At 29.1% G+C, this 15222-nt stretch overlaps 4 protein-coding genes across 5 annotated transcripts; 1 reads left to right on the forward strand and 3 right to left on the reverse strand.

The window, feature by feature from the left end:
• Positions 1 to 56: 56 nt before the first annotated feature.
• LOC123259287 (lysocardiolipin acyltransferase 1-like) lies at positions 57 to 2044 on the forward strand. The gene is made up of 4 exons (XM_044719647.1): positions 57 to 329; positions 432 to 620; positions 686 to 893; positions 959 to 2044. The coding sequence occupies exons 2-4, from the start codon at positions 453 to 455 to the stop codon at positions 1690 to 1692; spliced, it is 1110 nt and encodes a 369-aa protein (XP_044575582.1). The 5' UTR covers positions 57 to 329; positions 432 to 452; the 3' UTR covers positions 1693 to 2044.
• Positions 2045 to 2687: 643 nt separating this feature from the next.
• On the reverse strand, positions 2688 to 5675 carry LOC123259227 (ribosomal RNA processing protein 1 homolog). 2 transcript variants are annotated; one of them, XM_044719569.1, is made up of 6 exons: positions 5304 to 5675; positions 4838 to 5232; positions 4578 to 4760; positions 4050 to 4128; positions 3067 to 4016; positions 2688 to 2994 (listed from the first exon to the last, which is right to left on the reverse strand). In XM_044719569.1, the coding sequence occupies exons 1-6, from the start codon at positions 5455 to 5457 to the stop codon at positions 2764 to 2766; spliced, it is 1992 nt and encodes a 663-aa protein (XP_044575504.1). In that variant the 5' UTR covers positions 5458 to 5675; the 3' UTR covers positions 2688 to 2763. The 2 variants fall into 2 exon arrangements, with proteins under 2 accessions (XP_044575504.1, XP_044575503.1); XM_044719568.1 differs by having other exon boundaries at positions 3067 to 4128; positions 5304 to 5674.
• Positions 5676 to 7168: 1493 nt separating this feature from the next.
• Positions 7169 to 12029, reverse strand: LOC123258761 (TNF receptor-associated factor family protein DDB_G0272098-like). The gene is made up of 4 exons (XM_044718967.1): positions 11977 to 12029; positions 9416 to 10515; positions 7368 to 9323; positions 7169 to 7285 (listed from the first exon to the last, which is right to left on the reverse strand). Exons 2-4 carry the CDS (start codon positions 10421 to 10423, stop codon positions 7184 to 7186), a joined length of 3066 nt encoding a protein of 1021 aa, XP_044574902.1. The 5' UTR covers positions 10424 to 10515; positions 11977 to 12029; the 3' UTR covers positions 7169 to 7183.
• A 1360-nt stretch (positions 12030 to 13389) lies between these two features.
• LOC123259313 (peroxisome assembly protein 12) lies at positions 13390 to 14704 on the reverse strand. Its single transcript, XM_044719677.1, has one exon. The coding sequence runs from the start codon at positions 14427 to 14429 to the stop codon at positions 13452 to 13454; it is 978 nt and encodes a 325-aa protein (XP_044575612.1). The 5' UTR covers positions 14430 to 14704; the 3' UTR covers positions 13390 to 13451.
• Between the last annotated feature and the right edge of the window lie 518 nt (positions 14705 to 15222).

Below are 15222 nucleotides of genomic sequence, written 5' to 3' on the forward strand. Positions count from 1 at the left end.
AAAGATCAATAACGGTCCATAGAGCGAGAGTCCAGCATCCCTGCTACGAGATTTTCTCTCTCGAGTCTCGCAATCCGCTTGGAGGGTGAGTATCTGTACGTTTGAGGGTCGTCAAATATAGGAAGGGAGGCAGTATAAAGTAGGGGATGCTTTAAAATAGTTGTGGGTGTGTGTAGACATGAAGAAGCCCCTCTTGTACTTTTGTACTTACCGTGTATAACTCTGGAGGGAAGCCACAGTTTTTGAGTTTTTAATTTTATCACTCAGTTAGTTTAGTCAAAGGTTTTGATCTGTGAAATGTGGGACGTCTCTTCCCTATCGATGTTCATGTAAGTTGTTTAAAACAAAAACATTACGCTCATTAATCATTTTATTATTTTTATTTAAATTATCGGCATGTATTTCTCTTATTAATTTATTATTAATTTTAGGACATCAAAAAATAATTTGTGATGCGTCAACTGGCGTACGGTATATTATACTGTGCCTTCTGGTATGGTAGCATAGCGGCAGGCTTCCTATTTATTGCATGTCCTCTTCTGCCCATACTGATTCTCAGTCCTCCGACTTTTAGAAAATGCGGGGATTTATTATTCTCCTGCTGGGAACTTTATCCAACAGTATGTATTATTTTTTATTATTAATTATAATTAAATTTATATTATTTCAATAAAAAATGCTCCAGGCGCTGCTGGAGATGATTGGAGTGAAGGTAATAATATCTGGGGATCACGTTTTACCAAATGAATCGGCAATACTGGTAATGAATCATCGTACAAGAGTTGACTGGAATTTTTTATGGGCAGCTATGTACCAGGCGTGTATGCCAAACATTGCAGCTCATAAATTAAAGTTTATTTTAAAGGACCCGATACGTCATATACCCGGACCAGGTAAATATAACAATTATTTAGTGGTTGAAATAAATAATTTATTTTATTTAAAATTTATATACCAGGTTGGATTATGCAGATGAATGGATTCCTTTATATAACACGGAGGTGGGAAGAAGATAAAGGCCGCTTGTCACGTACGCTGGACTACTTGATAGCATTAAAAAGACGCACGCAACTCTTGATATTTCCAGAGGGCACGGATTTAACAGTTACCAGCAAAGAAAGATCCGACAGATTTGCTAAGAAAAATGGGCTACCGCTTTACGACTATACTTTACATCCTAAAACAACTGGATTCAGTTATCTGGCAAGACACCTTCAACGTGCTGGATATCTTGATGCCGTCTATGATCTTACTATCGGTTATCCTGACTTTGTACCACAGTCGGAAATTGATTTAGTCACCGGTAAAATCCCAAAAGAAGTTCATTTCTACGTGACTAGAATTCCTTCTGCTCAAGTTCCGGACGACGAGGAAGGCCTGAGACACTGGTTGGACGAGCGTTGGCGGATCAAAGAACAATTGTTGAAGAAATTTTATAAGAATAAATGTTTTTCTGAAGAAAATAAAGTTTGGCCGATGCCCCAGGGCATTGTTTTGAGCATCGCTTTTGGTTTCTGGACTTTGTTGACCGGCGTATCAATTATCATGATTGTCACGTCGACTTTCTTCCAGTTGTGGACTCTAGGACACGCGCTGCTATTTGTCGGCTTGTCTTTATTCAGCACGGGGTTCAACCAGCTGGAGATGGGTTGGTACTGGAGGTGGAAAAATATTTCATTGCTGTCCAGATGAAAATTCTCCTGTAACTCTGTTAGATAAAATGGTATTTTTTTAAAAAATCCATACGGTTTGTTAGTACTGTGATACTCATGTAAATAGAGTAAATTTTTTGCTTTTAATTTTCAATTAAATTTAAGACCCTCACTCTATTTGTTTGATTATTTATTTTTTTTCTTAATTTTAATCGAGGATTAAAAGCAAAAAAAGTAATTTAAATATTTAGGTCAATGTAATTTATCTAGAGATAATTGAAACTAAAAAGTCTGTTACAATCAACTGACAACTCATTTCTTTTTTAACTTGAATTTAAAAAGTTTTATAACTTATTTAAATCTATTAAACACAACAAATGAATTTAAAAGTTTTAAAAACTTTTACAATTTTACAAATTAATTTTAAATAATTAAATTATCATGTTATATAGTGCAATATCTTGGTGATTTAAAGTATTTAATTAAATAAAAGTAAATAATTTTAAAAAGTAGTTAGTGATCACTGTAATAATACAAAATGAATATAAATATATCGGGTCAGAAGAATATATTTTTCTCAATGTCTTAAAGTATATTACATATTACGTAATAAATCAAGTGAATTCACGTGCCAAAATACTATGATAACAATCTCAATGAAAAAATATCTTCTTTCGAAGATTTCACTTCGAGATTTAATTTTAAATATTACTATTATATTTATTGTAAATAATAATTGACTAAAACCAACAAGTGGTTTAATTGAATCAATTAACTTATTAATTATATTATTAAGTAATTAATCGAAAAGAAAAATAAATTATGTCTTTGAAGAGTTTACAAATCATCATTAGCAAATTTCGTCTGTAAATTTTTTTGTGTACCTTCTATGTATAAATTTTTAGACAAAAAAAATAGTTGTGTGTATATCCTTGTGTGTAAATTAAAAAATATATTCAGTCTTAAAGACAGTCTAAAAGATTTTTATTCATTTTTTAACTCACAAATTTAATTAAAACAAAAAATAAATTTACAATTTTTATTTATTTTATGTATCAAATTTAAAAGAAAAAAATATCCATTATTAATTTTAACTATAATTAGATATATTCTACATTAATTTTTTATAGAATGGATTTATTGGACTTGAAATTGGGCTGGGTTTAAGAACACCAACAAGGGGTTTTCTGCTGGCGTCAAAAGGAATCGCTGGACTTGAACGTAATTGTTTCATGTACTCAGTTGTATTTTGAGCAGTATTACGGTCTAATACTATTTTAACTCGTTTCTTTAAACTCGATCCAGGATCATTAGTTATTGTAGCTTCGACACGAACATTTTCCTATAAAAAAAATTAAAATTATAACAAACAGAATTAAAACAGAAAAAAAATTTCTAATAACTAATTACTTACTTGAATTTTAATTTTCTTTAATGCCGGAAATTGTGGCGTCGAAAGAATTGGAACACTTACAACCTTGTCAGGCAAGCAACTTTTAGGAGTCGATGGAGGAGATGGAGTAGTAGAAGACGCCGAATCTGCGGGTGGAATGACAGGAGACGTTGGAGTAGATGGGCAGTCGTTAATTGATACGTCCCAACTGTTATCAAGATCATATTTTAAATGTTTTTTGTTTTTACATTGCAATCCAGCTTTGAAATCAGAAAAATCTGCAATTTCATCGTACATTTGACTTAATATACTATTTCGTCTGCTCTTTAATTTGTTTGTCTTTACTTTCTTACTCTTCATCTCAGATTTATTTTGAATGGATTTTTTTAATTTTGATTTATCGGTAAAATTTCCATTACTTAATTCCTCAACTTGCTTACTTTTCCTTTTTTTTAATGTCTTTTCTGGACTTTTAGCAGTTACTTCATCTTCATCTGTATCGATTTTCTGTTTTTTTAATTTAGGTTTTTCCACAGCCGCTTCTTCCTCTTCCTCTTCATGTTCCTCCTCTATATCTTCATTATTCTGTCCATCATCAGCGATACCATTGGTTTCCATTTCTAACGCTCGCTTTCTTTTCTTCTTCTTCAACCGTCTTAACTTTGAATCAGAGTAAAGTTTATTTTCAAACGCCAAAAATCTTGCAGCAGCTTTAGATGGATTGATGTCTTTGGGTTTTTTCTTGAAAACCTCGACGGTTTTAACACCAATAGGCATTTCACCCTGCGACAAGTTGGTAAACTCATCAATTAATTTCTTGACCAACCGGCGTGTTTTTGCTCTCGAAGAAGGTAAGCGTTTGTACTGCTGTAATAATTCAACAACTTGCATGGCATCAAAAGGCACTTGTGGTAATTCAACATCTACACGGCCTGCTCTTGGATCCAAAGGGTTTTCTTTCGAGTTTGTTTGTTCGTCAGCATCATCATCGTCTTCGTCCTGATCTTCTTCGTTTTCATCTTCATCTTGATCGTCAACTTCGACTTTAGTCATTGCATCAATACTACCCGTTGGGTAACCAGCCTAATTATTTAACCAAATCTTATTAATACATGAAAATTAAGATAATACTAAAGTTAGCCGACGTTTTTAATTTTTTGATTTTTTTTCATTTATTCACTTGTAGCTTTTAAAGTTTTTTACGAATGAAATTTTTTATTTTCTTTTTTTTGTAACAATTTTTCCAATAAAAAAAATTCTAAAAGTTTTTAGATATCGGTTAACTTAATTTTTATAAAATTAAGTTAGTCGACATCTAATAATTTTTAGAATTTTTTTTTATTGAAAAAATTGTTACAAAAAAATTAAAAAAAATTTTCATTTATAAAAAACTTGAAAAACTGTAAGTGCAATTTTTAAAAAATATTTTTTTGTTCTAATTTGATTATTAAAAAAAAATTAAAAACGCCGGCTAACTTTAGTATTATATAACTTTAGCCGGGTCCCTTTCAAGGAAATAATTAAAAATTAACCTTTCTCCAAGCGTCGAATTTTTCCATGTACTCCATTCCAACGTCAGATTGGAAAATTAAATATCTAAATATATGTTTAGTCACATGTCTAATTTCTCTTTCGTCACGTAATGATCCTAAATATTTAGCGAATGGCCTCAGCAAGTCAGTAACTATATCTTCAGGTATATTACCTTCGCTTACCTAAAATAAATTATCACGTAAATAAAATAATTTATTGATATTATTGAATAAAATAAATGTCGACTTAATAAACTTACTTTCGCCAATTCTTCCATAAAAAGTTCAATAATATGAAATCTAAAACCCAACGATCCTTTTGGATCAAATAATAAAAAGTCAATGATATCAGCGAAACCTTTGACCCATTTTTCATTCCAAGAATGTCTTTTGCACATAGCAAAGGTCTGACGGATTATCCTTCTGGCCAACATTTCAAATTTATCTAATCTGTATTGGTCAATACCAAACCATTCAATATTTAGAGTATTTAACGCACACTTTGTGTACAGTAAAGCAACATCTTTAGAGTCAAAACAAAATATTAATTGGCTAATTGATTCCGCTAGTTCTTCTTGGACCAGAGGTTTGTCGGACATCCACATGCAATAATAAAGACCCTTCCATATTCTCATAAAATCTGATTCTGAGAATGCTGCAATTATAATTCATCAATTAATTATTTATTAAAAATATAATTATTATTTAATATAATGCGATACATACCAATAGTACTCCTGGAACGTAACGTCAACCATGTTCGTAATTTTTTAAGCTTCTTAGCACGTGCATTTTTGTTATTACCCGCAAGTATTCGCGCAAATTTTATTTCTTGCGCTATTACAAGACTTTTTTTCTGTTGAGGGGTTTTCACTGCCATTATTGCTTACGTTTATTATTATATACGATTATATATTTAATCACTAAATAAAATATCAATTGGTCTTAATAATACCTTGTATTAATTATTTTTTTTTGTATATTTATAAAATATTATTATTAACAACAATCTATAGACAATTTTCAGGGTATTCGGAGGCAAACACGTGGTTGGTGGTTGTATACTGGATATAACCTTGTATCCAAATCGGGGGCTCTATTATCCCATATTTTACTGTTTTCATGAATAAAAATGGTGATCGAATTGACAGTAAGAGACATCTGGAGAATTAATTTTTTTTTAAGCTTAACATTTGAAATATTAGGGAAAAATTAATTTTTTATGGAAATTAAATTAGCTGACAACCAAAAATTTATATAATTTCACATGTAGAAGATTTAAAAAATTAGTGTAATTTTTTTTACTTGTAATTTAATTGATGAAATAAATCAAAAATTGTTGAACGTCAGCTAATTTTAAAATCATAATTTTTTTTAAAGCTTAACTTTTAAAATATTTTGTTAAATTGAATTTTTTTTATATTTCTGCAAAAATTTCAATATATTGTCTTCTATAATAAAATGTTTTACTTTACAAGATAAAATATATGATGATACTGAAATTGAGATTTTTGTGATTTTTTTTAGAAATAAATCATAGCAAGAAAATTTTGTTTTGAAAATTCCATCTTCAAAATATTATAAATGAAATTTTTTAAAACAATTTTTTTGACCTAGTTTATTTTTCAAGAAAAATTAAAAAATTGTCAAATGTCTGCTAATTTCAGTGTCATAATATATTAATATTTTTCAACTGAATCAATAATATTTCGAAATAAAAAAAAGTCAATATTGAGTAAAGGATCAGGATAAAAAAATAGATACAAATATAAATCAACATATTCAATATTTATTGTTGCAAGAACAAAATGTTTATAATAATCAATTAAAAATATTAAGTGACGATAATTTTAAAACATTAAAGATAATATATTCAATATAATTTTTTTATTTTATTTCTTAAAGCTCTTATAACAATAATTATGTACCAATCCAATTAATACCCGCAAAAATTAAATTTTATTCTTATAAAATACAAGTTAATTATTTAAACTAATACGAATTATTTTTTGTTATATGTAATTGTGTTGTATTTTTTTTTTTTTTTTTTTTTTTTTTTTTTCATTTGATGATTTTGAAGTCGTTTTTTCGAAGAACATTATATACATATCACAATTACACTAGCACTGAGACAAGTTACAAATAAAATAATAAAATATTACAGCTTACTTATTAATTGAGAACAAATTACCGAGTAATGAAAATGAGAAATGTAATAAAAAACAATTAAAAAAAAAAACATTTTTTTTTAAGAAAACTTTAGTAGTCTACGAAGTTTAATGAATATTAAAGGCACTTTTTTTCAGTATTTATAATGGAACAGCTAACCGTCTTTACTAATATTTTTAATGAATCTACTCTTCGATTGAATATTTTCCACTATCGATAATATTCTTTTCAATCAAAATAGAAATAACTTCAATTTGATTTATTAACCATTTAATCACGACAGTATTTAATTTATTACTTAATAATTTATTGTTACTGTTTTAAAAAACAAGCTTACCGCTCATCAATTGAAAAATTACAATAAAAAAAAATTTATCAAAAATTAATTTAATTAATAAATCAATTTCCTATTTTTTTTTTATTTTCATTAAAAATTATTATTTACTTGGACTATTTGTTTCATCATCAGATCCAAAAATAGAGCCATCATTTGATCGATTGCTGTTAAGAGATTTTGAATAAGTACTCTTTGATAATACCTGCAGTAAAAAAATTTAATAAATAACAAAATGTTGACATAATCTTTTAAGCAAATAAAAAAATAATATAAATAAATAATACCTTATTACTACGATCATCATCATCATCATCATCATCTAAGGGTTTGATATCATTATAATCATCATCTTCCATCAGCCCTGAACTTTCATAATCGCTTTTCTTTTGTTCTCCATCAAAAATAGAACCATCAGACAAATTACCATCATCTTGATCATTGTCAGCAACGATGATCGAGTCCTGCTTCTTCTTCTCCCGCATTTTCTTACGAGATTTCTTTATTGAAGTATTCTGTACCAGCATTAAATACTTCTTTACTTGTAAGCAATTAGGCGGAGTAGCTGCTGGCCCTGCATTGCTACCAGCAGCTGTATGATTATTTATCAAGGAAGTTGAAGGTTTAGGACTTGTTGGCTCCTCCGATGATTCATTTTTTTCCATACCGTCAGAACTGGAGTCGTAGGTAAGATTAGTTGAACGCCAGCTCGTGTTATTAACCATACTGAGATCTTCGAAATCATCTTTAACATTAAGACTATTATTATTTTTCTTAACTAATAAACGTGGCGACTCACGCGTGCGTACTTTCGCCCACTTATCCTTTCGATGTGATTTTTTAATCGAGCTCAAAGATGAAATCATTTTAATACGGTTTAAATTATCCGGTGTCTGCCTACCACTCGCATCACCATCACTCTGCGCCCTCTCACAAATTGCGTCATCTCTTTTTTTATTTTCAATATTGTTATTACTATTATTATAATTTTTATTTTCTTTTACGGCATTACCAAGCCCAGGTAATAAAATATTGATACCTAATCTAGGAGTTTCACATCTATCGCTACACAGATCATCAACTGGCTTTTTTGGTGTAGAAAATACACACTCATTAACGTTATTCTTGTTAAATTTACCGATAGACTTTCTTTTTTTAATTGGCGTAAATATTTTAAACTCCTCTTCTTCTGCACACAGATCGTCTATGGACTTAAATTCGCTGTTTGATTCTTCAATAGACGTGCTGTTGGCGACATTGGGGCTCTTGCGTTTATTTGGCGATGAGATCAATTTAAAATCTCCGTCTTCAGAGTCTAATACTGACTGATTGAGACTCTGGTAACGATTATTGTCATGGTGGATTGACGTTGAATCATTGGAAGACTTAGAAGTACTGGCCGCTGTAATATCTATCCGGGGAATATTGAATAACCGTTTACTGGGAGATTTACAAGGTTCCATTTCAGGACTTGAGCTTTCAATGCTGTCATTCATCATAATATGACGCTGTGCAAATCCAATTTTACGGTGCTTATCTTTTCTGTGTGATTTTTTAACAGAACTGAATTTGGATAGTAAAATTCTACTTGAATTAATATTTTCTGGCGTACCAGCACGGAGTTCAGCATCAGTATTGGGAGATTTTGAAGGATTTATTTCTCGTTCAGGGGATTCATTTAAATTCAATCCGTTTGTCCGTATAGAAGCAATTTCTTGTTGTCTCTCAGTCAAACGTGATTTAAATAACGTCTTTTTATTTGAATCCTTAAGTTTTTTGTGTGATTTTTTAATAGAATCAGTCATTATCCTTTTTAAATAGTCAATACGATTTTCTGGAGTCATCACAGTTGATGTGCCTGCTTTCGGCGTCGCTGGAGTAGATGGTTGGGTTTCATTTTGTCTGGTTTTAGGAGGTGTTTGAAACTCTACTTCTTCGTTGACTTCTGGAAGAGCCTTACTTCTCGGTGAGTTAGTTTCGACTTTTTCTTCTTCGATGCTCGAGTAGTCAAAGAGAGATCCAGCGTCTGATAATTCATCTTCAGAGTGATTAACGCACAATTTTTTCTTACTTTTATCTTTTTTATGAGATTTTTTAATTGAATGAATGCTAAAGTTTGGACTCTTCTGGACGTCACTTGTTAAAGGCGTCGTAGCCCGTTCTTCTGAGTCAATGTCCATTTCTGAAGGTTCTTCTGCCGAATTTTGGCTTATACGATTCATAAAACGTCCAGTGAAGCGTTCCTGTGAATATAAAAAAAATTCAATAATTTAGTTCCAAGTTAATAAATAAAAAAACTTAATTTAATTTTATTAAAAAATAAAATTATTTTTACTTTACGATGGCTTTTCTTTATAGCACTCATACTCTCTGGAATTAGTCGTATAACATTCACTGGTGTCTCCGGTCGCTCTTCATCATCATTGTCATCATTACCTTTATCAGCATCAATCTCATCATCTGTAAAATCTTTATACAAATTCCTTGGAGTACTAACAACAATTTCATCATCATTGATTAATTGTTTATGACCGGACAATAATTTAGATTGTGGCGTTGACATCATACTTGTTACCACAATATCATCTATTTTTTCACGTAATTCTGTTCTTAGACCTGGCGACGACAGCAAATTAAATTCAAATGACGATGACGTACCGCTGCCACTTGAACTTAATGACAAGTAACTCAAAGTCTTCTTAATCTTTCTGCTTTTCTGTGAAGACGGTGTTTGGTTTTGGTTCTCGTCCATAGATTCTATTGATGTTTCATGTGCACTTGCCACCGGAGAATCATCACAGCTGTCAAAATTTAATGATTTGTTAATACCGGATGATTTTATACTTGAGTTAGATAATTTACAACGACTATTAGACGCAGTTGAAGGTATTGGCGATTTAAATCTACTGGAACTTGGCGACAAATCAAATTTCAATGTTTTATTTATTTTCTTGTATTCATTATTCATCACTGGGCTGTATTCAATGTTTAATGATTTCAATATTTTAGCTGAACGACTTAATGGTAAATTCCTATTTATCGGTGAGTGTCCTACGGATTTTGGAGATAAAAAACTGTCACTTCTACGACGTGGCTCCTGTGGATTAATGCTGCTGTCGAATTGTAACGAACGATTTATTTTGAAATTTACTAAACTACGGTTGCGTCGTGGCACTGATCTGCTCAATAGACGCGACGAATAAAGACGTGAACATAATTTTCCATCTGACGGTGGTGTAAATTTAATATAGTATCCTTGTCCAGATTCGATGGGATAAAAATCATAACCCTCTTCATCTGGTGAGTTTGATAATCTATCGTTAAAACTTTCGGTACGTAACATTTTTATTTCTTCAATTCAAAACTCCGTTCTTGTAGGTGATTGAACAGGTAATTCCTCCAAATTATTTATCTTTTCGAACACACGAATTGTATCTGAAAAAAAAAAAAATTTTTTTTATAATGTTATCATTCTTCCATTCAAGTGAGCAATTAAAAGTTGAATTTCAATATTAAGTAAATAATAAAAAATATTTAAAAAATACGCGTACTAATTCTTAACATATGGAAAATATCAATGTCATAAACGGGGACATGAATTTACTTTTTTTTTTTTATCAAGGCCCATCTTTTTTACTTTCGATAAATGAAAAAGATTTCCCAGCGGTTGAAAACTTGTATTCCAGAATAGAATGTTGAACTTAACTATCAAATCTCGGGCCAAGACAGGGGGGTCACGCCCTCGAGTTCTTCGACTTGGGTTTTCTTTTCCCACTATTTTACTATGACTCTTACGCTGTACCCTTAAGTATTTATCCCCTCTTCACCCCGTTTTACGGTCATTCCCTTTGGATCAAGATCTCCCACATAGAAAAAAAATAGATGTATTATTACTTCGATACAATAAAATTAAATCAGGTTTTTACTGTCGACTAATAAATTTATTCGAAACTTTTTTAGTAATTTTTAAAAATTATTATTTGTTAATAAATATTAGTAAATTGTTAGTATAAAAATTAATGAATATTTTTTTTTAGTTTAATGTAAACAATTATGAGCGGTATTCAAAGTTTGTTTATTACTGCTCATATTAATGTTAGTTATTATTTATATTGGTTTGAAGTTCAAATTAATTTTTAATATCAACAAACCAATAAGTAGTTGGACAAATAATTAAAAAAAAGTATAAAAAAATGTTATTTTTAATTCTAATTTAATAAAATGATTTTAAATTAATTTTGCTATAATTTTTTTTTTGTATAAATATTCCTTCTCTACTAGAAAAAAAAAATTATAATATTAAGAATTAAAAGCAGGCATTCGAAAGTTTAATTTTTTCAAAACAAATATATCACAAAAAATTTTTAAATTAAATAATCTATTTATTTTAAAAAAATAAATAATTATCAGATGTCTGCTGCTACTTATCAGTACCATAAAAATATGCCGAATATTTGTTAATTTTTGTATTGCCAAAAGATTAAATGTAAATTCAACAAGTGGCCATGGATTGTCAAATATAGTAATACAGTAATGCTACAGGTTGAAAACGATTGCTCATCACCCCCTGCACTGCATACGTACACATACGTAGGTGTAAGTGATATAGGTAATCTGTACACACAGATAGGCTCCTTCTCCCCATACACCAACGCATTGAAATTTAACACAAAGGCACTTACGGCAGCATAACCCAGACTAGATATAAGGCAAACCCACACAAACTATTGCCAATCTCTTCGTCTAGTGTTTGCCTGACAGGTCGTAACATAAAAAAATATTTTTTCGCTAAAAAAATATACACATTGATATCAGTAATTAAGTATTAAATTAACTAAAGAGACCATGAGGTGAAAAAAATGTGGTTATAACGGGATAAATGAGTCATATACTTACTATATTGTTAAAAATGCACTGCGGTCAATCAATAAATATTTTATTAATTGTAAACGCTCAACATTTATATAAATTTAAAAACTAAAAATTAGTTTTTTAATTGAAAAAAATACATTTTTACTCATCGACAGTACACACGACTCATATATACACCATACTATACACGACTGCAGAACTCTACGCACTTTACGTGGGTTTACTACAGTCGGTTTACTACGGCTTCACTTACACATACAGATGTTTACGTGCGTGAGTTAAAGTCCGACGCTACTGGCTGACATTTGTGGATTTGTCTTGCACACATGTGATAGGCAATACTGCATGAGTGTGTGTGCGTGTGTTTGATGAAACGAGATACGAGGGGTGCTGAATTTTTATGAAAAACGACACGTCACGTTGCGAGTTTGGCTGTGAGTTTGTTCATTTGAATCTAGATGGCGTAAGCTCAGTTTTACACTCGAATCTTATCGACTGTAGGAATAACTTGAAGAAAAAATATTTTTTAAAAAGTGTAACTTAACTTAGAGTTTTATAAAAATTTATAATTTTTTAACATGTTTATTTACTAGACAAAAAATTGATTTTAAAAATTTTTATTTGAAATATTTGATGAAAACTAAGTTAGCCGACATTTAAAAATTTTTAGAATTTTTTTTTATTAAAAAAATTATTGCAAAATAAAAAAAATTCATTTGTAAAAAATTTGAAAAACTCCAAGTGCAATTTTTAAAAAATATTTTTTAGTTCTAATTTAATTATTAAAAAAAATCAAAAAATTAAAAACGTCGGCTAACTTCAGTGTTATAATATTTAAAAAAATTTTTTAGAGATCAATGAATTTATTGTTGCAATTATTTACATTGACTGATATAATTATTTAATGTCAGTTTTGAATTTATGTAAAATTATCATTTTATTAAAGTAGTTTTTATCATTGTAAGAAATTTATTTTTTAAACTTACAAATTTATTAAAGTACTTTAATACAGTTTTTATAAAAATTTACGACGCTGAAACTAACAGACACTTGACAATTTTTTTATTTTTCTTGAAAAACAAACTAGGTATAGAAAATTATTTTCAGAGAATCAAATTTATAATTTTTTAAAGCTTTTAAATATGGAATTTTCCAAACAAATTTCTCTTGTTATAATTTATATGTTAAAAAAATTCTAAAAATTATCAGATGTCTCTTAATTTCAGTACCATATGAATTTTATATTATTTTTATTAAAAAAAATTTAATTACTACAGAAAATATAAATTAATTTTCACAAACTAGACTTAATTTAAAGGTTTTTATTTCTGAATAACTCTAAGATATACAACAAATACTTAATAAAAATGTAAAAAATTCTACTTCAATTCAGACGAAAAAAAAAATCTATTTAAAAATCGTAATTTGTCATAAAAAATACATTTATTTTACAAAATATTTTTACAGGTTAAATCTGAAGTTTAAATATAATAAACTAATTAATTTTTGTAAATTCTAATTAAGTCGTCTTCTTTTGCAGGATAATGAGTGACTGGACATCTGTTATCGCTCAGTATTATAGGTAAAATGCACTGATAGCAAAATACGTATCCTGACACAGAAAGTGCAGTTGGAACATTCAAAGTTTTTAAACAAACTGGACATATTCCTCTGGACTGCGCAGGAACTTCTCGACTTGAAGGCGATGGAGGTACTGGTAATGATGTAAGATTAGTGTGATAATTTTCTTGATTCCACCAGTTGACGAATTGAAGTAAAAACGCACCCAGCTCAAGAGTTGTCATGAGTCCTCTTTGCAGTAATTCAACACCTTCGCTAGCACTTTTATCAACCTTCCATTTATTGAATAATTCTCTCAAAGAAGTAGCTTTAAATGGATCGGAGTAAGTCAATGTTGATGACAGTAAATGGAATAACGGAGTCGGACTCTTCAGGTCATCTATTAGATATCGTAAGTAGTAATATGTTTCAGCAATATTGTACATAAAATGAATAATTTTGTAAATTTTTACAAAATAAATCTTCAATAATTTTTTCCATTTTTCATTCGGAATTTTTCCATCAACAATATCCAACTTGTGCTGTTGGAACTTTGACTTTATGTAAGGATTAACAATTAAGATGATAAGATGTAAAATTTTTTTATTTCTTGATAACTCATTTTCAATGTGTGAATTATTAGTTGCAATTCTTTTTAATCCATAAAATGTTTCAGCAAAAGATGCAGAATAATTTTTCAAATAAAAATATTGAACCACTCCATTACACAGTAAAAAAGCTTCATCGGACCATTGATGGAGCCATCCATATTTATCTGGATTACTTGTTACTAAAAATGAATAAAATTTATTAAATACTTGCTCTAGAGTCAATGAGAGTGATTCTTGGGCAACTATCTCAAATATTGTCGGTTTTACATAAGTCGTATGAGTTAAATAAACACCACGCTCTGCCATAGCTTGAACTTTATATCACACGAGTCCTCTTGAATTTAATTATTAAACTTGAAAATTAACTAAATACATTCTACTGGTATTTTGGAAATTGTAAACAATCGCTATTTACTTTTAAAGTCCAGCATTTATATATCTTACGTCAGTCTGCCTTGTAGATTGGAGAAGAGCTAAGTTGTGTACACTTTTCGATGTACATATGCGCATGCGTCTAAATTAGTGCATATAAGTATATGATAATTATTCAAGTACTCGTGTCATAAGCAAATATGTATGTTTGCATATGTAATGTATATATATATAGTAAAATATCTTGTATTAATAATTAATAATCCAAAATAATAATTGATCTGAAATTAAAAAAATAATTTTATTTTTCTGACCTTTTAAAAGTATAATAGTTATTTTAAGAAAAATATTGTATAAAATTTATTTAAAAATAAATAATAATCTACTATTTCATAATTTCATAAACTAATACTGTAATATTTTTTAAATAAAATTTTATTTTTTGTCATTTAATAATTAATGACCTGACATTGACAGACATCTTATAGCTTTTTGAGTTTTTTAAATACATTAATTACTAATAAAAAATTTTCTTCAGAAATCAAGTTTCTGACTAATAATTATAATAATTATTCCATTAGTTAAAATATGATACTCAAGTTAGCTGATAATTGTCAATTTTTATAAATTCTTATAACAAATCAACTACAATAAAAATTTTTTTTTTAATTATCACACTGGGAATTTTTTGTAGAATTTTTTTTCATAATAATTTCATTGCTATAAA

This window comes from Cotesia glomerata, linkage group LG2 (assembly GCF_020080835.1).
Source record: "Cotesia glomerata isolate CgM1 linkage group LG2, MPM_Cglom_v2.3, whole genome shotgun sequence".
NCBI lineage: Eukaryota > Metazoa > Arthropoda > Insecta > Hymenoptera > Braconidae > Cotesia > Cotesia glomerata.